This window comes from Anser cygnoides, chromosome 3 (genome assembly GCF_040182565.1).
Source record: "Anser cygnoides isolate HZ-2024a breed goose chromosome 3, Taihu_goose_T2T_genome, whole genome shotgun sequence".
NCBI lineage: Eukaryota > Metazoa > Chordata > Aves > Anseriformes > Anatidae > Anser > Anser cygnoides.
In genome coordinates this window covers 25,017,286-25,043,361 of record NC_089875.1, presented here as the reverse complement: position 1 = coordinate 25,043,361, position 26,076 = coordinate 25,017,286, and the positions used below count along the sequence as shown (strand labels likewise).

The following is a 26,076-nucleotide window of genomic DNA, read 5'->3' as shown; positions in this document are numbered from 1 at the left end:
TTTTTAGTTTAAAACCATAACTCCTTGTCCTAACAACTCTAACATGCTAAGCCATAGAATGGTCACTGAACTTTTCAAAAGAAAATCGTTAAATAATGAGTTGCCTACCTGTGTGAGACTCACATATACACAAGACATTGCTATTGATTTCCCATATCCTGAAACATGCTGCTAGTAACTTCTGAGTAATTTTTATATATATATATATATATACACACACACTTTAATTCAATGTGCGACTAGAAGGTTTATTTCCTACCTGTAATGTACATGTGTAACTGTTGGTTGCCGGTAGCCAAGAATCCAGGTTTGGATGTCTATAGGTTCACCTTTGGGATACGCAATGGTTGTATCTATCACCCACTGGAGGCCTTTTGATTTGCTCTCTAGGAGTAAAAAGAAATGCTGTATTAAAATTAATCAGAAAGTGCATGACACTGATTTGATAGTTATTCCATTTTTAGATTACTTTAGGAGTTATGAAGCTCAAATATAGCTTAAAAATTTGAAAACATAAGACAGCCAAAAATCAAATCTAGATTTCATTTCAGAGCACAGAAATACTCTTTACAAACTCTGGCAAGACCAACATTTTACGACAGAGCAACTCCAGTTTTTGAGTATAGTCATATACCACCTTGGCCCAAATCTTAGGTGCTTCCCCCCATTCCACAAAAGGAAAACTTCAAAAAACAAAGATCCAATTTTCTTTGCACTTTAAGGACATTTACAGATGGGCCTTTGTAAGAACTCTCAGCACCTATTTCATTTGCAGCTCGCTGATGAAGGAATAGCCATGCAGATCCCTTTGGGCAACCCACCTCACTGCCGGAGTAAGGCAAGGAGATAAAGGTGATTTGTGTCATAAAATACAGTTGGATTTTCAAAGTTTTTTTGGTTGGTTGTTTAAATAAAAAAAAAAAAAAAGCCCTTACTGGTTCTTAAAAATCTGAGGATAAAGCGGAAAAATTGGTCACTTTTTGTGTGAAAGACAGGAAAGCAATGAAGAGGAAAAGATGGTCGGTTTTCACAATGGAGATTCCATCCACAAGGTCTCTGGAAGGCCGACAGCAGGGCATGCTCTTACGCTTCTCACCATATACAGAAAATGAAAAAGGGTCAAAGGAGGTGAACATGCTTGCTGTGAAAATTATTCAGCGGAGTCATATCTAAACCTCAATGTAAGTTACTACCAGCAATAGTCAAGAACAGGTAGCAGCTTAGCCAAGCCCTCTTTCTGCTCTTGCTTCAGCCCATCTGGCCCATCTTCAGTCCCCAGGTTCACCAAGGGGGAGAGCAGCAGACCTGGAAAGCGAGCCAAGAAGGGGCACACTGCCAGATGGCACTTTTGAGCTGAGTTTGTCAATTTTATTTCCACTCCGTGGGAACTGCAGTTGTCTTGTGTCTGAGGTCATGTCACATTTGGGCTAGTAGAGTAATAGCATACAGTTACATCATAGCCAGCAGTATATCTCACAGAATTTTAAAAGGTGTCTATTATAAATAACCACCTGTTGGCAAAAGTAAGAGGTGTTACAGCTTAGTACCACGTTCAAGACTCTTCAAGCCTGCAACTGAGATACTTAAATATGATAGAGGTTGAGACAAAAAACAGCATGGAGACAGTGAAAGACTGTTCACCAACCTTTCCAATACAAGTATAGGTAGAGGTATTCAAACTGAAGCCAAGAGAGAAAGGTTTCGAGACAGAGGAGAATGATTCTTCATGCAAAGGGAAATAAAACCACAGGGAACTCCTTGCCAAAGGATGCTAAGGATGCCAAGACTGGGTTTCATGAGGAAACTGGACATGTACAAGGGAAATGTCCACTGGAGGAATAAATAAATAAGCAGAAACCCCCACCTGGCTCACGAAACGTGCCACACTGAAAATAATCATAAACTAGGAGAATGTAAGGGAGAAATGTGACGGGAGGAGTGTGATGTGTATTTGCTCTGTTCATACTTTTCCTCTGGTATGCATTTGGAACCACAGAGATTTGGGGTTAAACAAATGTCTGGTCTTGTCCAAAACTGCCACCCAAATTTTACTGAGGAGCTACCGCAGACATGAAGAAATCTGCAATGCAGTCTGAGGCGCACTCTGAAAGCCACACCAACTAGAACATACCTGACTGACTCACAGGTTTCCACCTGCATTTCATTTAATTTGTACTTAATTTAATTAAGTGTGTGAAGACATTTACAGCAACCCTATCACATCTATCTGTCATCTTAAAAAAGCACCTAATGTTGTCGCGGTGTCTACCTGTACCACTTCATTACCATTGCAAATGCACTACCTGCGTGGGGCGAGACGGTGTTTCATACCATTTAGTTCATGAATGCAGCCTGCAGTGTTCCAAAATCTGACAACGTGCAAGCTACACAGGTCAAGCTGAAATATCCACAGTGTCACCTCCTGGAAATACTGTATTTCAAAATGCTGACAGACACGTGAAATGAGAACACAAGGCTCCAGGCCTGCCAGGATCATGACAGAGTGCTTGTCAAGGCGCTCTCAAGAAAAGCACTAATTGCAGAGCCCTTCATTTTAAAAGTAGCAATGTATTAGAGAAAAGCCAATATGAAATTAATAGTAAATCCACATGAGTATTCATTTAGAAATGGATTTCGAAACAAGGCCATTCGATTTATTATTTTCCCAGATGTAAAGTGGGAATGGACAAAGACAAGTAAATTGTCTGAGTAAGCAACAAAGATCATTAATTGTAATTAAAAAGCGCCAGATAAATATGGGCACATTATCTTATTATTTACAGTAAAATGTTTTAAAATCATTTATTAAATATTTAGCTAGAATTTCAAACTGTTCTTTCAGTGGATAATGCTTCAAACTTCATTATGGGAAGACTGCTGCAGTCCTCCTCATTGATGATTTCTTACCTTCTGCTTTTGTGGGGCAGATTTGTGCGTGGATTCCTCAGATCAGCTCCAACCCCTTCTAGGGCAGCGTGGGGAGAAAGACCTGCCTCTGGCAGTCCACCAGGAACCCCAAGTTAAAGAAAAAAAAGTTCTAAAGGCAACTTCACCCTCTATAGGCCTTCCTTTGAGCAACTAGGTCTTGGTGCAGCTACCTCCACAGGCAATTACAAAAGCACCATCAAATCAAAACCAGACATCTTTCTGCATACTCTGGTTTAAAATAAGCCTTATATAATCGTCCAAGATCTCATGCTGACAAAAAAAAAAAAAAGCGCCAAAGTCACCAAGGATTTTTTAAAAATTAATTGTGAAATAAATCTTACTGTCCTTTTTGAGGGGTTATATTGTGCTGTGTCCTATGAGGCATGCTTATTTTTAAAGCCACGAAGCTCTAGCAGATCCTGATGGACAACTGCACACAACACAAGGGGGTAGGACCTCCACATCTCCGAGGATGCTGCTTTCAGGTGTAGGGAGACCTTTGAACAAGCAGCAACTCAGAAGAGGCTACTACGACAGTTATAATATGGTGTGAATCTCAGGTCTGGTATTTGTAACAGAAAAAGAGGGCATCAAGTATACCTGTTCAAGAACTCTTGCCAAGTTTGGCTTGGCCAACGCAGGTACAGATGTTTCTGGCAGCTAAACCCTCTTGAACATTCTACCTCCGCTAAAAGACACCCTCATCCTTCATTTCTAGCACCTGCTGAAAGACTGAGCAGCCTGGCTGCCAGAGACTTCAGCAGCAGGAACAGCTGCAGAGGCCAAATTTAAGCTGATCTCTCCGAGGACTAGTTTTTCCTGTCCTCAGCATCGGACTGCTTGCCACTTTCAGCCCAGGTGGATGATTTTAATTTCTCAAATTGCCTCAAAATGCCAGCAGTCCGATTCTTTTTAAACTGTACATAAACGTTCACAACAGGCCTGCGGGGATCTGTCCTACACAGCTGTACTCAAACCACATGGTAAAAATATACCTCAGTATCAATGGTACTCACTTGCCTTGTGAGTGCTAAGACATGCACACGTGCACAAAGACAAGACTGAGCAATCAGAGGTTACGGCAGTTTTCTGATCTAGACAAAAATCAAAAGAAAACAAAGTCTCCTACTTTTTTTTTTTTGAATCACCAGCAGAGACAAATCTTCATAACTATTTTGTCTTATTTTTTGTCTAACTGCATTCAGCGATGGTACGTTGTTTTTTATTTAGTTCAGGCAGATTCTTCAAGACAGTCAGTGCTCTCTCATTTTCTGTGGTGCTCACACAGCAGACACTTGACCATCTCCAACTGGAAATTTACTTAGGCTCAGAGCTTCTGAGCCTCAGAGCTTCTCATTGTCCCCTCCATTTATTCCCTGGTGTTACTCCCACCCAATGCTGCCATCCAGGTTCGACTAGGAGCAGGACCCTTCAGAGCCACCAGCAAACCACCAGTAGTCACCACTGAGAAAAAGAATAAGCTATAAAGAGAGGCTTAGCTGGAAACCTTGCCTCCAGCCAAGCTCTGGAACACTGTCAAATTGCACTTGGAATAGGAAAGAAATCATCAACCGACAGTGAACCTGGGGACTCCAGCTTCCACTTGTGAAAGAAAATATTTGCTAGCATTCACTAGGATTCAGGTGTGGCTTCCTGAACAGCTTACGCTGCTCTACATGTAGCCAAAAGAGGCCCACTGCCTCCCCTGCAACACATTCTGGCCTGCCCTCACCCTCTACTTGTCCTCTTGTGATCAGCTGCAGCACTGACCTCAAAACCAACTCCTTCCTCGAAGATTAGCGCTCAGACGGAACATCTTACTCATCATCCCAAGATCTCTCTGCAAGAAATCACCTGGGAACAAAACCAGAAGCCCCCTTTCCAGGATTAAAACAAACAGCCAAGACCACCTTCCCACATGTTATTCAAGTCACATTCCACCACAAAAAGTGAATCAAAACGTGAGCTAAAAAAAACAAGTCCAGAGTCCAGCTCTGCAGAAAGGAAAATTGAACTTCTCCGAGAAAAAGCAACAAAACTGAGTGTGTGCTACCTCTGAAAATAGTCAGGTAACATTTTAATATGGCTGTGACCAAGCTCATAGCACCCTCTTATCAGACAGAAATTACTGCACAGTAAAAAAAAAAAAAACAAAAAAAAAGGAAAAAAAATGTACTAGAGCACAGCTGATCAAAAATAAGCTCTGTAATGCATATCTTCAGTCAGCAACTGCTCCAAACCCCTTTGAATTGCCAACTGTTCCTTCTTAAGAGTTGGATCTACATACAACTCAACCAAAGAACAACAACAAAAAAAAACAGACTAGTTGATTTTTGCCAGAAGATTTGGCTAGTTCTTGCAAAGAGAACTCTCAAACTTTCAAGACTATCAATTCTTTCCAACTCAGGAAACACTTCACTTGCAACTGTGGCCTAAGTGCCCTGTAAAAAGAAAAAAAAAAAAAAAGGGAAAAAAAACACCAAAGAAAAACAGCCCAACCATCAGTCCCCACAGGGTTAGGGTGATGATGGACAGATACCAAGTATTTTTATGCTGTCCTGTTTCTATTCTGCACTAACACCCAGGAAACTCAACAGGAAAGGGATATTATTTTTGATCAGAAGGAGTTAATGTATAAAGCACTTTAACAAAAATCAGGTGAGGGGGGAGATGAACTCTAATCATTATTAATAAAACTCGGAAGTAACAAAAAGATTGGGAGAATGATAAATAACGGAGCAGAAAGCTTACTATAATAAGTTGAATAACTTGGGAACCCAGGACAGTGGAACACCAGGGACACTGTTAAATAACACAGTGCAGAGAACACGAACAAGTAGTGCAGAGGAAAAATGTTTTCACTGAACAGTGAAATTCAAATGCGATGCTACTAAAACAAAAAAGTCACTTCCCAAGCAAGGGAGTGCTGTAAGGAAGGACAAAGTTTACGCACAATTTCTATGCAAGGCACTGGTGAAAACAAAACCGTACACGCAGCTAGTTCTGGCATCCACAACTCAATGATGGTAAACCAAAGAAGATACACCCAAGTTTGATTTCACTGAGATAGGTTTCTTCAAGTGGTTAAAAAAGGGAAAAATAAAACAGATAAAAAGGAAAGATGACCACTAACCTGTTACACTTTAAAATTGTATAAGCTTGCAATGTTTTATTTCCTTCAGCTGAACAAATATTCCTCAATTTTCTCAAGTGGCAAGAGTAAAGTAAAAGCATTTGGAAGGCAGAAGATTAAAGCAAGAGTCTTCCATGCAAGGTATAGATCAAGAACTAAACTTTCATACATTTCTGGAAGAGAAATTTTACAATGGTAAATTTTACCATGGTAAAAACATTTTGGTGAGCTTAAGAGAGGAGAGGACTTAAAATAAATAGCTCGGTTTCACGTGTCAAATATTACTCTTTCCTAGCCTACAAAATTTATTTTTACTTCTCTTTTCCTTCCCTTTTATTATGTTTTCATGTCCAGTGCTCTTTTACTCTGAAAGAATAATAGCTAAAAACAAATATTTCTCTCCTATTTTTCCCCAATTCTGTCTTTTCAGAAGGATGGGTAGATGTACTTCTATTATATTTCTGAGATGAGTCATTTATTTTGTTACCCAACTAAGTCAACTGTTATCAGATATCCATTTCTCAAGGGTCTGAATCACGCCACTCAGACAAACAAACAAAAACTAGCAGAGCTTGATGTTCAGAGAAGTTGCACTCTAAGATAGAAATCTGAGATTATGAAAACAAAGTGTGTTTGGTTCCCTTCCAGCACCAGAAGACCTGCAATTCGTTTGGGGAACTTACTTTTCATACTGTTCTGCCTTTGAGAGAAGAAGAAATGGAACAGGCTGAACTTTTCCTTCTTCTCATTTTTTAGAACCTAGACTTTTCTAAGAAAATTAAGGCTTTCTTGAGTCCTTCTTTTCTGAACGTAGCCTGAAAGGAAACATTCTAATGCATTTCACAGCTTGATTTCAGTTCATTTAAAATATTCCTTCCACTCCTGCAAGAGCATCATCTCCATTCATTTCCAATGTTGACAAAAGTAACTTTGAAACTAAAAATCTGGAAGTAATTTCTGTGTGAGGCTTCCTCTTAACCCTGAAATTTGAACTTCAGCACAAAAAAAAAAAGTTATCTGTGAATGTGGCTTCACTAGGTTGTGTATTTGGTTCCAAATGAGTAAAACTGCTAAATGATTATAATAATTTTGGTATGGAAATACCAGCACCACCCACCAATAAGAGAACAACACAAATCCCCTATCCATTGTAAGTAAAAGAAATCCACAACTAGGTTAAATAGGATCCAACTCCACTGTCTGAAAGTGCCAAGAAGTTCATTTTTAAAACTGAGAGACTAAAAGCACCAAGTCCCGTAACTACAGGCATTATTTATATCCCAGCTGTACTCTCCCCTACAGCCCAGGCATCCCAGAACAATAATGCTGCAGGAATAGTCTTGATCCCTCATAACTCTTCCAATACAAGAGACCCAAACCAATCTTTCAAGTCCTGTCAGTGACAGCACAACTCCCAGTAACAAAAGGACAGTCATCATAAAAATCTGGAGAGAATAAAGGAAACTGAACTCAACAGAAAATAGTTCAAGAAGAATGAAATACACAGCACTGGATGCAAAATTACTTTTAAAGCCAGAAATAAAGACTTAAACGTAGCTTATTCCATATTCCAGAAATACTTTTACTGCAGTTCCATAGTACTGTAAAGCAGCATAAACCATTGGTTTTGCAGAAAGGAGCTGTCCCACTTCCTCGCCCCTGCCAGGTGCTCATTCCAGTATCTGCTCTGCCCATCACGTGTGCTGAGACAAGCATTCATGCAGTCACAGTGCAGACTAAATCAAATTAAAATTAAGGTTTTCTTTTTCTTTTTGTCTCAACATCAAAAATAGAGGAAATAAAAGCAAATATGAAAACATTTATATAAATGAGTGTGCATTATGGGTGTATTTGACGTGTAGACAGACCAACTCAATATACATAAAAGGTTTTGCTTAACAATGCAAACATCTTGGACATTCAATTTGCTTTTTATCCCCAAGAGTTAAGTGATCTTTACCTTTTATCACAGCGTCTCTACCTGCAGGAGTTCCGTTTTCTTGCGGAGCAACAAGCGTTTTCAGGATTACTTGTGTTGCCCCAAGTCTTGGCAGGGTGACATGTTTAAGAAATGGCAAATTGTTTTTCTTGGCAAATGCCTGGCTTGTTTCCCTCCTTTTCCTAAGAAAGCCACCCTCTGGAAATAAAACAATCCATTTCCGATTACGGCTCCTGTAATATTTTTCTAGATGCTCCTGGAGTAACACAAGCTGCTGGTCACGGTGTGCTTTTCCCTATAAGAATAAAACATTGCCTGAATAAAATGAATGCTTAAAAGAGACAACATCAGACCAATAATTAATACATTTCAAAGATTTCTCTCCCCTTTCAGAGACTCAAACAAGCCTCTATGAGGCATAAAACAATATACTTCTCAGAGTACCCACTGGTGGCTTCTCCTCAGAGTACCCACTGGTGCTTCACAAACAGGCTGAAAAGAAAATCTTTGCTAGCAAGGATGAAACTCCCTATTTGGTGACTTCTCTGCAGGAGTCATGTCTGGACGGTGAATGAGCACTCCACCTAACAGGGGGATGTCATCACAGAGTTCCTTATTGAACTCCTCAAGCTGAAATTACTGAACTGAATTCTGCAATACAGCCTGGGGGTCAAGCTGTGTTTCTGAGGTTCACGTAGCACCAGTAATTTCTACTAGCCGAACACTAACTTTCCTTGCATCATCTTCCACACACCTCTTCCCTTCAGCCCCAGCCGGGACGAGAGCTGCACGGGCACCAGAAGCCACTGCCGGACCTCACAGCCAGGCCCAGGTTCCCCACCCCAGCAGAACGGCGGATTTCTCCCCAAACCGGGCCGCTTGGTGCTTCCCCTCAGCTGAAATCAGCACCCTGACGGGCACACTTAGGGACTGGATCTCTTCCATACCACATACGAAAGGAAAAAAGCCTCATTTGAAAAATGAAAGGCTGGGCTGCAATGTTTACAGGTTTTCTTCCTCTAGGAGAAACTGTTGAGTGGGAAGCATTTTTTGCTTTGCGTAAACTTCAAAAAAAAAAAAAAAAGCCCACAGCAATGAAAGTGAGAGACAGCCTAGCCAACTAGATGTATGACACCAACTCCTAGTTTGATAATTAGCTGTATATGGACTATAGCCAGGTGATAATTAAACCCAAAGGACCAAGGGTAGGGAAAAAGACTCATTAATTTCTCCTCTTTAACATATTAGGACAACTTTTTCCACTTAAGACAGTAAAATTTGTCTTTAATTACTGCAGAAATATCTACATCATCTTCAACAACAATCTTGCCTCTTCCCACCTCCACACAAAGCAAGAGCAAGCCACCCAAATTTTCACAGGCATGAATTTACATGAATTAGCATTTTAAGGGTTCTCTAAGTTCAAGGTATTGTCACAAACCTTCCACTGTACTTTTTTTTTTTTTTTCCCCTGGCAGGAAGAGGGAAGTAGTGGTGTTAAGTGGAAAACAAGAAGAAACAGTATTTTATTAAATACAAGTTTTGTGAAAGTCTGTATCCTAAATTTTAAAATCTCACCACTGCAATTATTTCAAACTTACCTCATGAAAAGGAAGGGAAATGCTCTGCCTGCTCATATTAATGCAATTAAAGAGCAATATAAGAGTTCCTCAGTTAAAACGGTCTTTTGACACCAGACCACAGGGCTCCAGGATAGCACAGTACTTAAGAAAAGAGCAGTGAACAATGAACTGTATGCAAGTTAAATATCAGAACTTTCCAAAACCTAAACATACCTGGCAAATACGACAGGTGGATAACTGAAATTTAGCAAACACTGGCAGGTTTAAGATGTGGCTGTAATTAAGGTGAAAAGCAACCATAACAGCTAGTGGAACACTGAAGAACCCTGGAGGATAAATGCACTTATACTACCAAGCACAAAGAGAAAGTAAGTCATACAGACACAGGAGAAACTCCTTAATACAACCAGTTCTGGAAAGCCATGGCTACTGGATCAGCATCAGAGGGAACAGGCTCAGCTTTCTTTCCTTTAGAGGAAAGAAAACAGGTAGCAGCAAAGCACTGACAAATTCTTTAGGGTGCCATGCTATTTGCTCCATCAATATGGCAAGTTACTGACTGTCTCCGTTACCTGTCAATTTCTCAATGGGAGAAGAGAAAGCACCATTCTCCTTCTAGTACACGCCAAAAGCATTCCTAAAACTGCCATTGTTGCTGCTCATGAAAGTGAGGCTAACGTACCTTTTTAACCAAATCGGTTATATTGCACCATCATCAAATTGCTTATTATTTCTGTAAAATAATGTCTTAGCTCATCCAAATATTAGTAGGGCCTTTCTACAGTTAGGTAAAAGATCATTACTCTCTCACCCTAAGCATGTCTGCTACACCCATTGATAAGAAGCTATCAAACGACTCAGAAACATTTTATTTTCAATATGTTTGTATGTAGACTTAGGATGATATTTTGTTTTTGATGTTGCAGACCTCAGTCACTTGAAGAGGAATGTGGAAAACTATTTTTTGCAGCTCAGTAATAGTTCAGCTTTGTAACTGGAATTGCAACAACACATTCAGAAATTATAATTAACAAACTGACAGCCACGTGTACCTCAAAATGTGTATTTTGTGAATTTTAACCACTGAAATATATTATGAAGTATCAAACCTGTTCTTTTCAATACTCTCACAGTACACTGTCGTGTATCTCAAGACCTTAGCTTTATTATCTAATTTTGCCTGATGTTTTCTAAACAGGACTCTGGTTTTAGTTAAAATCTCACTGTAGATGTTTATCGCTGTATTTCTTTCTGAGTAAATTAGCTTATCCTCCTCTGTAAATGCAAAATACGTGGATTTTCTCTGGTTGCTGACAGAACTCAAGTCCAGACAAAAATAAAGAGGAAAGAAACGTGTATGCTAGATACTACAGTTCATAGCACCAGATCCATACTTATCACTGTACTGTTACGTTTCTACTTTTACAGTGTAGTTTTATCAACACCTAACAAACTCCCCCAAAAAGAACAAAAACAAAACAAAAGCCCAGGGAAAAAAAATAAATAAAGAAAAATAGTAAATCATTTTTTCACTTATTAACATTTAGGATGCTGGGCCCAACACATTCTTTCCTGATGCTCAAATACTAATTGATCCTCAAGAATCCATTCACTGCTATTAATGCAGGTCCACCACTGCCTTAAACTGGTACCGTGTCACTGTCAGAAGGAATGGTCCTGCCTTTCTCTATCTGAAATGCTGACAGTCAGAGCAGTGAATTAACCAGGCTGACTGCACAGCTTCAAGGTCACTAAGGAAAGAAGAGAGAGGACCATAATGGGCAGTCAAAAGTGGAGAGACAAAGAGGACTACCCACGTACTTTGCTTGTCCAGCTCTCACAAAAGACTCATCATAATCAAGTCCTGTAGACATTCACGTCTATGCAAGTAAGAAAATAAGCTTTAAAATAACAAATTTCAGAATATACTGAATTAACTCTACCAAAATACAAACACATTTCAACATAGTTATTCCATCCTGCAAAGCAGCCTTGGAGGACTTGCACAAGTAAGTCCTGTAACACCAAAACATCCCAAATATAAGGATAAATCAAAGCACTGTTACATGTTTCCATTTACCTGTCTTATAAAGAAGTCTCCATGGATTAGAGACACAATGCCAAAGTTTGTATACTTAAAAATATGATCCATCAGCCACATCATCTGACGGACAACCTGAAAAGTTAAAAAAAAAAAAAAAAAAGGCTTAGTAAATATAACGTGTAGAGACTTATGCATATACCAGTCACCCTCATAACAGCAATAAAACTAGCAAACATATGGAATAAAGTCCTTTTGCATCAAAGTATAAAGCTACACAAATGCTATGCTTCTCCCTCAAGAACAGAATCAAATACAGACTGCCTTTTTGTAACATAACATACAGTTGTACTCTATTAGCTTTATGCTACAGTCATTTCTACTCAGTCTTTTTGCACAGGAGGTATAATGCTTCTTATTGACATACCATCACAATTTTAAGTCATCTGCAAACTAAAACCATTTCTGGTGTCTGTTAAAGGTCACAAACCAACACAGGTTTGTGTTTGAAATCTCCAAGTGTTTTATATCTACCACAAAAATGTTTCCTTACATTTTTTGTACTTGATTATTTCGGGGTGAGATCACTTTGTTCTCCTGTTTCTGACGCGCACATGCTCCCCACATGCTCACTACAATCTCTGAACAGTGGCGTTCACTGAGACCTATGCACAGCCCGCATACCATTATGGATTTCTCTCGTGGCAGAGCAGCCACATGCGTCCCTGAGAATTTCATTAAGTCATGCTCCTTGTCCTGGCCAAGCAGCGTGGTGAGAAAGCAGAAACAGAGTGGAGCCATTAAATTCCCCCTGACCATCACTTCTGTAGGACAGCGAAAGCAGATACTACATGTGCTCAGTCCTCAGAGATTTAAAATAAGAGAATTATTCCAGAAGTAGATAACAGAAGGCAAAAGCTTCTGCTCCCAAGGTCCTTCCCCACTATAGCTCGTATATGTACATATATGTATACGTACATATATATGTACGTATATTTTAAGAGGAGTAGGAGTTGGCTCTCCAACACTAGAAGATCCAATGTCTCATCCATGCTGTCAATAATACGTTAGGCTAGCTGCCTTCTACTCTTTCCTGTGTTAGAAGGCTGCACAGACTGCTCCAAGTTCAGCGAAACTCATTCATGTAACATAATACTCTTCCATTTATTACAATCCAAAAAGTATGGAGAACCACTGTAATTCTCTGACGGTCCGAAGATCATGTTTTGTGGGAATTTTGTTTCGCGAAAAGAAAAATAAAAAGCTTGGTAATTTGCAGTACCTGTCTAGAATTGCATGCATCAGTAAGTCTTCCTTCCAAATAAATCTAATCCTCTCTTGGAGTGTTCTGATTACCTATTCTCCCTTTTGACCACAGAAGCTATAAATGAATCCTAGGTTATATATTTGGAGAAAGCTAACTGTTACATACCCTGCTTCTTTTACTTATCCTTAAACAACTGCGGCCAGATGCTTAGCAAAGTGGAATTTTTACACACTTAGGAGAACATAACTGCCAAAGAACATTTAAGATGTTTTATTGCCTTATACATATACCTGATACCTCAGCTAAATCTAAATGTCACAGAATGCATTAAGAACACTGTAACTTTTCTGGGTTTTTCGTATCAGCAAACTTTCTATTCGAAGATTTTGAATAACGCTAGAGCACCGGTTTCTGGACTTTCTAGCATCACTGGAAGTGGAAGGGGAAACCACGTCTGAGAGAAAAGGACAGCTCTGAAAGACATGAAACACTTTGCTCTAGAAGCAAGCATCCATTTCTTTTCTATGACATGCTAGTATCCTCTCCTGTCTGCCAGTGACATTTCTTACTAGATGTTAAATATGTAAGGGAACAATGAGGGATAAAAAACAAAATTAGTTCCTGGATACAACTGCCCACTTGAGACTAATATAGGTGAAACATTTTTTTATTGTTTTTTTTTCAGAGCTTCTCATTCTCTTCATTTCAGTAAAAGAGAAAGCCTTAGGGAAGTAAAAAAGAAATAAAAGGTGTGCCCTAAGGGCAAGAATACAAAACACAGCATTACTGAGAGGTGTTACTGCTCTTCAAGGCAGCATAATACCACCTCTTCATGTCCATGCACCAGCCTAGAGAAGACATGTTGTAGAGAACTGCATCCTTTGTCATCATCAAGTTAAAAATACTGCTCAAATTCCACTGACGATGCTTTGGTCTGCAGCAGCACCCACATGACCCTCAGCATTCATCTATTACTTTGGCTTTTTTACAAATATTTTTCTATTCTATCAAGTAGAAGCTAAGCCAACATAATCTGCTTGGCCAGAGGAGATAAACAAGCATAATAATCTACTTCCCTGAAAAGAAACAGTTTGGGTCTTTTGAGGAGTCAGCCTTGGTCCCCAGATGTACTGGGGCAATCCAAGAGGAAGAATTCCCGCCCAGCAATGCTGGGGCTTCCCTCCTCCCAAACCACTTTTTGTGGCTGTGTGCCAGCTGGGCATTTAGATCACAAATTCAGACGACTGTAGTTTTATCTTGAAGGTTGATCATTGATCTGCAGGGTCTGAAGTCCCATCTCACCATGTTTTAGGTGACACAAGAGTTTCTAACTACCATCCCTGGACTTCCTCAGTCTTGCTGAGGAGTGATGCCACTGTGTCAAAGACTGGTGTAACTCAAGTTTTAACTAGGACAAAACATACATACTGCTGCCAAGTGGGCTACAGAAAGGCAAATCTCAGAGCTCGGTGATTACAAATCTGCCTGTAGGCCTGTGTAGGTGTACTATAAAGTACAAAAAGGAAATATAAATAATTTATGTATGTTAATTGATGAATACACACAAGCACATAAAATCAAAAAGGGGGAGTCAAGAGGGTAAAACACAATCATCTTGTTTGCAATCAGAAAGCAAACTAGATTAATGGGTATTCCTTCTGTTCTGCTACTAAGGGCAGAGCAGAGCAAACTGCAGGATAATGGTGGTGGCTCTTTCTTTTAGTGTCCTCAGGAACAAAACAACACATATCACGTAAGTCTCTAATCACACGTATTTCAAGTAGGTTAAGCAAAGACACTCAACATTTTTGAATGCAGGCTCACAGGTGCTCATGAACAGAGAGTTTTTGGATGCTGTTTCAGGTTCTTTTTTCTACACTAGTCCCACTTAAGCGAAGTTCAGGATGCAGAAAATAGTTTTTAATGAGTTAATAGGAAATGTAGGTGTCTCCTATTCACAGGCCCATTTTCATTTCACCCTGCTTAGATTTCATAACAAAGCAACCTGAATAGACTGACTTTCATTTTTAAAGCACCTGTCCATAACAACAATGAAAGCCAGGTATGCATGTCTTGAAATTTGTACTACAACAGCTGCAAGCTGCATTTTTTTTTTCCTCTCCATTGTACTGTTTCTGTTTTTAATGAAAAAAGTAATCAAATTTATCAGTCCTAACCCAGCCAGAATGCAGTAATAGCAGTATTTTAATCTACTTCTTTAACACAGGCATTAAAGATTATGAGACCTCAACCAACTTACTAAGAGTTTGTTTAAACACTTTCATAAATTGGAACAAATTTCTTGAGCTATATAAAAAGTGTAATAAGGTCACGTCTGATTCAGCAGAAACCTTGCTCTCTGTGACTTGTCTTATGGCATTAGTCAAACAACACCAGACCAGCCCTTCCATTAAAGCATAACTTTTTGCTAAGTTCCACTTCAGTAATAAAAGATTAAGTTTTCTTTATCCACCTAAGTTAATCTGAAAGAGAATAAATGTCTTAACAAATGCATTTTAACTTAGTGTTTGATAAGATTAAGTCTGCTTAAAACAGATAAGATATGCTATCATCTGTATATAAGAATTTATAGAACACTAGAAAAAAAAAGTCACAGTTCCTGACCTGGCCCTTAGGAAATCTATCTTCAAGCTAGAAGAAAATTTTTGTATTCTACTTTGCTACACAGAAAAACAGAACTTAGTCTTAAATTGAATACTTCTGACTTCTTAAATTAACAATTAAAAAGGCAGCAGCAAATGGATACATGGTTGTTGCTTAAATCTGGATTCAGTCCATATTGCCTTGCAAAGGACAATAAAGAAAAACACTTTGGACCGCCACAGGAGGAAGCTCTTCCTAGTTCTGCCACTGCCTTATCACTGAGAGGCCACCTTTGGTACGTTATTTTACTTCTCTATACACTCTTCTGTGTGAGATGGAAATGAGCCTTTCACTTTCACAAATACTTTGAGCTGAAAAGTGTCTCCCAAGTGGTAAGAAGTGTTTAGGAACTAACACAACTTAACCGTTGTAATAAAGGCGATTCTTGGAAATTACTATCTTGTCACTTACAGACAAATATCAGAGTTACAAAAGACTCCACGTTAAGTTTAAACTCTATTTAAAAAGAAAAAAAAAACTGCCTCATTTAAATAGCAGTTTATTATATAATGATTTCTTTTGGAAAGGTTTTCCCCTCTCTCCCCCAGTGGTTTCACATTCTCTCAAAGAGAAGAGAATTCTCCTGGTCAGAAATATGAAGCATGCTATTTAAAAGTGCCTGATTCAGCAAGTTCTATCAAGGATAAACTATCTTGATCTTTCTCATTATTTTTAGCCAGTTGTACCACTCATGCAATATTTTAAGAATGTGTTGAAGTTTGTACTTATTTTTTTTATTAGCTAAAAAAATATTAAAGCCACTCTAGGCTCTGGACATGTATATTCCAAGAGCAACAACAGCAACTCTAAGGGAAAAATGCTGATTTTTAAGGCTGCTTTGCTCTTCTAAAAACCCACAAACCTAACATTCTCCACAGTGAAGGTTATTTGCCACCTCAACACCTTCCTCCATTTTTAGGATCTTCTGCACTCACTGAAACTTGCTCTGTCCTAAACTGAAGCTTTTTAGCTAAGGAGTCAAATAGGATAAACATGGCTTAAATTATACATATGGATGCGCACACTAGGAAACACACATGAGTCAACGAACCTCTGTGATATTTAAAGCACATGAGACTTCTATAGTCAAGATTATATGATATACACATCCATAGGACTGTATCTTCACAGTCACATCTTGATCACAAAAGACTGTCCTATGCATAATTTTGATGAGTACTATGACAGAATAAATGTTTCCCTTCATTTGGGTATAGTACAGAATACCATACAAGCCTAACTTCCTCAATTCCCAAAGGTATTAAAGGCAACTAAAAGTACTTCTAGAACATTTTCTTCTCTAGGTTATAGTAGAAAGGAAGAAGTAATTCTCTTTCTTCAGCCTTGAGTGGCATTTTCATACTTTCCAATTCAAATCTTTGAGGGGGTTTGTTTTTCTTTTGTCTTTTAAATCGGCTCTGCTGGCATAAGTAACATCTGGGAAAAATTCTACAAAAAATGTTAAATGACTGGTAGAGATATAGTGGATACATAATCTATATTAATGTACACTAAGAAAAACAGTGTCAGTTACAAGCTGTGCAAAGAGCAGCTGTGTTTTTTTTTTTTTTCCCTTGTTTCCCCACAGTATGAGGGCATGAAAACCAACAACACTAAGACAGACACAGCTGATGGAGCTTTTCAACCTGCCAGGTATGTCCCTCACCATTTGTACCCTAATCATACTTACCCTTTTCCCTTATTTCCTCATTGATTTAATTTTCAATTTAGATCCATTACTCTAGTTTCTAGCGCTACACTCTTAGACATGAATTTTCTGAACAGCAATGTGTGAAGTGACTGACATTAATTGCACTTCTCACCGAGAAATGCTTAAGAGTCTGTGAAATAAGAGCTTAAGCAATTTTGACCTTAGCTAGCCTGGATGTGCTGTCCTATGCGAGTCACGTCCACTTTCTGAACTCCAACCAAAATCCCATACAGACCTTGCTTCTGACTTCATGAGGAAAATTCTACACTGGAATAAAGTCATAGCCAAGAAGCTGTGTTGGTTTGAACAAAGTTGGTATGAATTGCAGAAGGACATGTGGTGAGAGGAAAGAGTGGAGGACATGATTACCTGCAAGGATATCTGCTTCCCTCCACATTAACCTAGACCTGCACACTGAGTCAGCTTGTATCTGACATTCCCTAAAGGCAACGTTTATGGTCTAAAAACCTGCTCCAAGGTGATGTTACATTAAATGAAATCTAAACAAAAAGCTTCCTATATTCAGAGCCTTGGGATTATTTGATGGATTAACAGACAAAAGAAAGTAAGTCATCAGCACTGCACACAGCCACACACCCAAGGTTACAACTTGCAAACAGAAGCTACCCGTTCCCCAGTTGTAGCCTACCGTGCCTTTATCCTGAAGGCACATCATCAGAGTGCAGACATCCCCTGTTGCTTGATGGTTCACCAGCACCATGGCTTCATCTTCCGATACTGCTTTAACATCATCACCCCATTCCACTACTATTGAAAAAGAAAAATAAAAGGTAAACTTTGTAATGACCACATTGCTAATTTCACTATAAACAAAAAAAAGACCTCCACACCCAAACACTTATAACAAGGAAAACCTACATGCTACATGTCAATTTAAATTGGCACATAGCATAAGATGTGCTATATTAGCAAGACCGTTTCTCCAAGCAAAGGGTATCCAGCTTAGTTTTAAATTGCATGCATAGAATAAGAACAAAACAAAAATACTCTATCAGGACATATGCAGAGATTGATCTTTTTGTCATTACACCATTCTATATCTAGGGTCTCAAAATTACATAAGGTTTTGACCCAGCTTTCAAATTCAACCATCTTGCCTCATTAGATTTATTTTTTTAATCATGTTGTAAAAAAAAGCTTTTTTTTATTGTTTTTTTTTTTTTTTTTTAAAAAAAAAAAACTTGGCAAGTTTGCTTCATTTCTACACTTACAACTATTAAGCTACTCGGGTAAAAGAAAAAAAAAAACTTTAGTTGGAACATTCTGTTTAAAACACTACATTAAACAAACTCAGTAATTCAAATCAAGTTAGCTGTAAGCAAGAAAGTGGGTTCAGAAAATGAGCTGCTCAGATGACAAACTATTAGGTCACTATTTTGTAGACCAGAGACCAGATACTCCAGTGGCAAGAATGACATCAGGAGGAAGCCACAGCTGTTGATCATCCAACATCTACACTCACTAACAAAACTATGCTGAGGTGAGGAGGAGGAGTTAAAATCACTAGTTGCATCATTACAGAGAAAATAAATAGAGAGTAGAAGGCCTCCTGCAGAAGAACACAGGATAGAAAACAAAAACGCCTGCCATAAATCAAAGACCAGCATGCACCTAATGCTCTTACTGGGGCAAAGAGACCAAAGAGCAGAGTCTGACCCTCGTCAACAAAAGAGATGGTTACTGCAGCTCGAGGGAAAGGGGAAGGATGGAAAGGCTGAGCAGTTCTGTGAAGCTCAAAAGGAAAAGTAAGATGCATTGCCCATGCACGTAGGACACGAGTATTTTTCTGTATTCGTTCAGGACCTCAAGTGGTTCTCACTGGCTATTATCTCCATTTCTGACCTCAAAGGCGATATGTCAGCTCCACTACTGGATCTTTAGGACCGTTAAGAAAGGTTTTGTTAACAGGTCTCCTGGCAGCAACCAGCCCTCCCTGCAGGACAAGTCAAGGGTTATACTTGTGCTGTGTTCTCAGCTGTAGTTTAACTGAGGAGAAACCCATAGGCTACGCACTGAAGGCAAGGAGCAATAACCCGTGCATAGCTTCCCTGTCCTCGCAGAAATCCGATTAGCATCATATATTTGAAACTTGCTGCTTATTTTCCATCAGCTCCAAAAGCAGTATGATCTGAGACTTAAGCACAAAGTAAAATAAAAAAATAAAATAAAACACTCTACTTGGTCACAAGTAGAGGGAATCAGACTACAAATACAGAGAGGGGAAGCCTGTTCATCCCGTAATGCCCGACCTTCCTTCTTCTCCCTGGCAAACTAAGCACAGGTCCTTCCTAATTCTTCTCAATGTGAACTTTGAAGATCATCTTTGTTCCTCCTCCTTGATTACAAGCAAATTCCCTCCGATGTCCTCTCTAACTCCATGGAAGGTACGAAACACCTGAATGCCGCAATCTTAGCTGATGAGGCAGGTGCACGGTCAAGTATTTCACATTCCTGGGCATGGCAGTACCCAACAATGCAAAAAAGTCAGACGAAAGAAAAACCGTCTTAAAGGAAATGTATCAAGCCCACTTTGGAATTATTACTTCAGCAACTTTACTAAGGAGCCAATACACAAATAGTCATACTTAACTGTAGCTTTCCAACAAAAACTGAAGTACTAAAGCACCAAAAACTAAGCACTAAATACACTGAGCATTTGCAAAATAAGGTGGCTCACAAATGTCTAATTATTACCAAATAAAACCATTTTACTTCTAGATCTGTCATTGGGGGTGGGGGAATCTTTACCAAAGAGACTTCCTTGGAATACATCAGTTTATATTATTAATCACTTCTACCACAGAACAGTTTAAAAAAAGCAATTGAAAAAGAAACTATTTTTAATCTTGGAATGCGTTTCACAGATCCAGCTTTCTGAAGGATTAAAGTAAAGTTCATAACAAAGTCATGAGAAGTAACACACAACTGAAAACAACTGAAGAGGAGAACTTATAAAGCTTGTTTTGCCAAAAAAAAAAAAAAAATATATATATATATATATATACATAAAAGAGTAACATACTAGGCAAAGACTAAGAGGTGACCTTGACATTTTCAGATAGGTCCCAGTCAAGTGAAAATAGGGAAAAATAAGCTTCTGCTGCTGCCTAGAGTATTTTACCTGTTCTTGTTAGATATAATATGGGGCAAACACTCAACCAGCTCACTATGCACTAACGAGTTTCAGCAGAGATGTAGTACCAAGGTGAGTTCTGTGGCAAGGTTAACAAAAGTTTCATTTAATCCTTTAGTTGACAGACAAAATGAATTGAGTAAATCAAGTGGTAAGACTAATAGCTCAACCTCTGCAGCTCAGCTGACAGGTAGTAAGTTATTAAATCACAGTGATTCAGCTGTACATCCCCTAGCTTCTTTTCCCTCTGTCATTTCTCCTCAGGCAACCTGACTGTCTCTTGTGCTTAATATCGTTTTATGGTCAATTGATTGAGCTGATTATCAAGGAGAAAAGAAGCAGTTTGTACGAGCCCTTCACATAGCATTTCTGGATGGGAAACAGAACAGCAAACCACAAAAGTGTGCAGAAGAACCATTGTCATTACCACGTTTTTTTAAAGAAGAAAAAAAAAAAAAAGCCATCTAGCTTAAATTCACAGTGCCCTTTAAACTCAGTGGAGGAATAAATGTCCCTCTCAGACTTTCCCACTGCTCTCAAGTTTTCAAAATGAGCATTTTTCTTTCAGAAATACTTGTGCCATTACATTCCTCCATTCCAATTGGAAACACTCAAATCAAAGCCTCAGATGCATGGCAGCAGAACGAGGAACAGTGCTTTGCTCCACTGTAACAAGACAAAAACAGTTCAAAGACAAATATTTGTTGCTCAGGGTGCCCGAAAACCAGCAAGCATTCCTCCACAACTTGCTTGTATTGCCAGGACACATTTTATAACGATACCAGCTCTGTGTCTACAGCCCTGTAACAAATTTCTGTAAATGTGGTGTAACATAGTGAAATAATATAAAGAGAGGGAGGAGCAGGAAATCAGTTTAACCTGGTAATTTGAAGCCATGGTAAATTCAGTACTGAACAAATCTAGTAATCCTGATGAGTAATGAAATCTTTTACCAGCAGGAGCGACACAAAAATGGCTTAGCTGTAAGAGAGACTTCATTTGTGACTTAGTTTTGTAAGCAAAAGGTTTCTCCAGGAAAGGATGAAGACACAGCATGCAACTGCAAGTAAATGCAAGACAGAAAGACTTTTCCTTCCAAGTCCAAGATGTACACAAGTCTCTAAAACCAAGAAAATATTTCATAAAATGAGCTGCAAGCTGAGCTTTTTATGATCTAATTCTTGCAAAGCTTACAGAAGAAAATAAAAGCAATAAAAGATTTTTTTTTTCACATTTTAACTCAACTATTGCACATCTAAATGCAGCTATGGAGAGCTGTCAGAAGACTTGGCTGCTTTGTAATCATGTCCTTAACATAACTGCATGCATGTAAGTGATGCTATGAATAAATATTCAAGCACTCTAATTGCAACATGTCATTAGGCTGTGCAAATCACTACTCAGCTAGCTAGCAATTCAGCAGGTTTATGTCGTACTTCAGAACATACCTGGCAAGAATGACAGCCTAGTATTCTGCACGTTGTCTACAGGTGAAGCAGTCCTTTGATTTGCATAGCAATTAATATGAACAACTTCACTTTGCACACTGCACTTTAAAACGTCAAAAGTGTTTAAGATTTTCTATCCCTGCCTCTTCATTATAGTTAATAGTTGCACTACAGTTTGTGCAGTAAGAACCAGCATTAATTTTATTGGCAAATTAATGACTTAAGTTCGAGTGAACACTTGGGCTTATTATTAAGAAATCACATTGGGTTTCAACTTCTTTCTCCACAGAGTTGGAAAGCAGAAAAAGGAAAACCTCCTTCCAGAAATTTCAACAGCCATTAGGAAATGTGAAGGAACCAGACGCAATTCTCTTACCAGCATCATCCAAATCTGAAAGCTCCCACATTAATTCCATAAATAAAAAACATGAAAAGACCAATGCTTATGGCAAGGTCAGGGAAACTCGAAGTGTCCTAATTGCATTATTAAAAACCCAAACGCCATAAACACTTCTTTATCAGCGAGTGTAATGATAGGACAAGGGGTAACAGCTTTAAACTAAAACAATGTAGATTTAAGGTTATATATTTGGAAGAGATTCTTCACTCAGAGGGTGGTGAGGCACTGGCACAGGCTGCCCAGAGAAGCTGTGGATGCCCCATCCCTGGAGGTGCTCAAGGCCAGGCTGGATGGGGCTTTGGGCAGCCTGGTCTGGTGGGAGGTGTCCCTGCCCATGGCGTGGGTTGGAACTGGGTGGGCTTTAAGGTCCCTTCCAACCCAAACAATTCTGTGATTCTATGATAGAACAGTTAGATATATCATCTGAACATTATGATATACATAAATGTGTAATTGATTTGGGTATCCACTTTATTTACCTTTTAGATTTTCTTACACACAGTATTCACAACCTTCTCCACAAATCAGAGAAGCTAAGAACTTCTTACTCCAGAACTCCCCACCCCGTGGTTTATTTTTCTTCCGATCACCTGTAATCACATACATCCATGAAGCAAGACTTCAAGAAAAACAATTCAAAGAAGCTGCAGGTTGGCAACGCTTAGAACTGAACAGTACCAACTTTTGTGGTTTTTGCAAAGCTTTAGTCACAAACAAATGGCGTTATTAATGGACAGTCTCCTTTGCTTCCTCAAAAGTCACCCTGCTTTCAAAAATAAGGGACCTTATTATCATCTGCTCAGTAGTAATTGTAACTCATGACAACCGGGTTTCTACATGTTAAACATCCTTCCTCATGCTCCAGCATTTGTATTTGGCAAGCTTTTTACTTTACTGTTGTTCACAAATGTCCAGTCAAAGCATGTTTCAGCTAGAGTTGTCAAAGTCATTTGTGTCTCCTTTACAGATGGGATTCCTTGATAGCTGGCATTAAGAAATTGCACTCCTGGCCCCGTTAAAAAAAAAAAAAAAAAAAAAAAAAAAAGTGGATAAAGACATGCTAAGGGTGTTTTTTTTTCACTTCCTTAACTAAAAGGCTAAAGGCATTTGTCTCTGCAAATTGATATACCTGCCTATGGTAGAAGAAAGAAAACCAACAATGGGCTAAGCAAATTAGCACACAATTAGTTTTGTTTTATTTTTAAATAAATATTTTAGGGTTAGAAGGCATTTTAAAACCTCTATATAAAATCAGACACATAATATAGGAAAGAGGAAAAAAGCTCTTCCTACCCTACCCTTTCTTTTCCAGATTCACTTTTACTGCCAAGACCACCTTCGTATATTGTCTATGTACACACAAGGCACACAGTAGATTAATAAAAGTACTATCCAGAAAAGGAAGGAAAGGATGTGCATACGACATCAGATATCATTAAACTCAGCTTCACTCATCATCTTGTTTTTCTTATTAAAGAATGTGTCTTTACTAACAAAAGTATTTTAAATATTAATGTCATTACAATACATACACCTTAAGGTTGTAAAAATAGTTTCAAACAAGATTTTGATACCCGAAAAAAAGTGTCTTTTACAGCTAACTCAATTCAGGCCTCCACTGAGAAATTTTTCTTATTTCCCCTCAAGAAAAACACTTATCAGAGAGAAGCAAGAGAAGAACAAGCTGGGGAAGAGAAACCCACAAATAAAAGGAGCCTGTTGTACAGCTTGTGTTAATATACTGAGTCGGGCTCTTAGACGTCCCAGTCACCACCGTAATTTTCCTGTAGCAAACTATTTCACGCTCCTCCACATTTCCCTTTAGGAGCATTTCCTTTTGCTTTCAGTTCCATTCTTTTCAGCTTCTACCTTTTAGGACTGAAATTTACAAACTGCTGCTTTGTGGAGAAGAGGACTGGTGGCCACAATATTTATGCTGTAAGTCCATCCGTCCTCTTATTGCAATTAACTGTTAATAAGAGGTGGTAAAAACAAGTGACAATTAGAACAGAGATGCCCTGTCTTGTATCTCACGAACCCAAGAACCATCCTTTTCCTAAAGCACAGCAGTTCCATTTGGAAAGAGCCCCTGGTGATGACTACTTTTGAGCATTGACTTCATTTTCCTGGAATGCACATTCAAGACCTCATGGGCACAGTTTTCTTGAGTTCTGTAATTCACTGGCACAAGAGATGATGTTTGCGGCTGAAGAGAGGGCTCATTCTTCCCACGTGTGACTGAGAATCAATAGAAATGAAACCTTAGCTCACCTTCAGTGAAGCGAAATCTTTCACTGACTTCAGTACAGACAGCATCATTCCAAGAGCTGCTTCTCTTCGTAATTACACAAGGCAATCAGTTAGCACGGTAAGAGAACTTGTAAAGTCAAATTCTGTCAGGACAGATGAGCTGTGCGGCTCCAGATGCTTAAGGCATAGTTCCAATGTATCACCCGTCTTACGAGGATGCATCTTTCACTCGACATACCCTCCGTACTTGCTGGAGGTCTCCAAAAGCAACCTTACACCACTCCCACAACTCTGCTTGAACTACAAGGCACTGAAGCCCTACTACTTCTCCTTCTGACCACAGAAACTGGAACCCTGGTCGTATACAGCGGTTACCACTTCCAAGTGGAGGCAGAAGATGGTCAGTGCTCACAGCCTCGCCATCCACATTCCCCTGCACAACTTGCACACTGCCGTTGATGTCGGTTTTCAGGGCTATGCTGGTAACAAACCGCAGCAGCCGAGAAGCAATTCTGCTGCCTGCTTTGCTGCCTCTATTATTAGAAAAGCAACTCCAAGACTGAAGAATGGGATGGAGCACTGAAATCCTTTTGAAGTACCTCGAAGCTCATGAGTCAGACCACTTGCAGACAGAGCCAGCTGTACAGCACGTTCCTCCCCAGTGACAGATAAAATGCATTAAACATTAACTACCCAGAGGAACATCAATGCATTCGTGAAATAATATAATATCTTAAAGCCCTAATACCTAACATATTGCAGATGATACAGTGGCCAGAAGAATCATTATTTGTTTAAAGCCTAGAACAACAAGAAGAAAAACAATGGGGCACTGTCCCAATTTTTTCTTGCTGTGGAAGAATAATTTTTCATAATTTTAAACACATGAAATGAAACATCAGAACAACAAGTAAAGGTTATAAAGGCAAACTGAAAAAAAAAAAAAACAACTAGGCCAGAATATTAAAAGAATCACAAGGAGTTTCAAAGGACAGACAAAAAATGATTTAATTAGAAGCACATGACTCAGATCCTTCTAAGACCTTGGTGACAAAGAGTAAATACACTACAGATGAACAGCTATCGCTTCAGTTCATATTTAAAGCTGACAGTAACATGCTGATCATTCCTAGTTATATTGTGGAAAAGAAACAATTCATGTTCAAAAATGTGGATTTTTAACATTATCAAAGACACACAATTTATGGGACTGCCTTTGAGATTACTGTAAACCAAAAGGAGAAACGTAGGCTAGCTAAAGATGGCTTTTGCTTTTTGCTGGCTAAATATTTGAAGGATGGCCAACAAGCTGTAACACCATAATGATGGAAGTAAAGAAACATATTTATGTAACACAAACACCAAAGAGGCTCTGAATAGATGGACCTCCGTTAAGTTCTTAAACTGACAGGAACTGACTTAAAAGACAGGATTTGCAGTTTACCAAGACTATACAACGTTACATATCAAAAAAGAAACCTGCCACAAGTCGCAGGGCCCACAAGACTGCTTGTACGGAAAAAATGTTGTTTTGAAAAATGTTAGTCCATGTGTTCTT

The 26,076-nt window shown here is 38.9% G+C and overlaps 1 protein-coding gene across 4 annotated transcripts in view; it reads right to left on the bottom strand.

The window, feature by feature from the left end:
• The window catches only part of LPGAT1 (lysophosphatidylglycerol acyltransferase 1), a 66,134-nt gene that overhangs the window by 21,520 nt on the left and 18,538 nt on the right, over nucleotides 1-26,076 (bottom strand). For all 4 annotated transcript variants that reach the window (XM_066993727.1, XM_066993729.1, XM_066993730.1 and 1 more), the window contains 4 exons: nucleotides 17,916-18,034; nucleotides 11,664-11,759; nucleotides 8,022-8,295; nucleotides 260-386 (listed from right to left, as the gene is read on the bottom strand). In XM_066993727.1, the coding sequence (XP_066849828.1) occupies nucleotides 260-386; nucleotides 8,022-8,295; nucleotides 11,664-11,759; nucleotides 17,916-18,034 (616 nt within the window). The remainder of the gene's footprint in view (nucleotides 1-259; nucleotides 387-8,021; nucleotides 8,296-11,663; nucleotides 11,760-17,915; nucleotides 18,035-26,076) is intronic.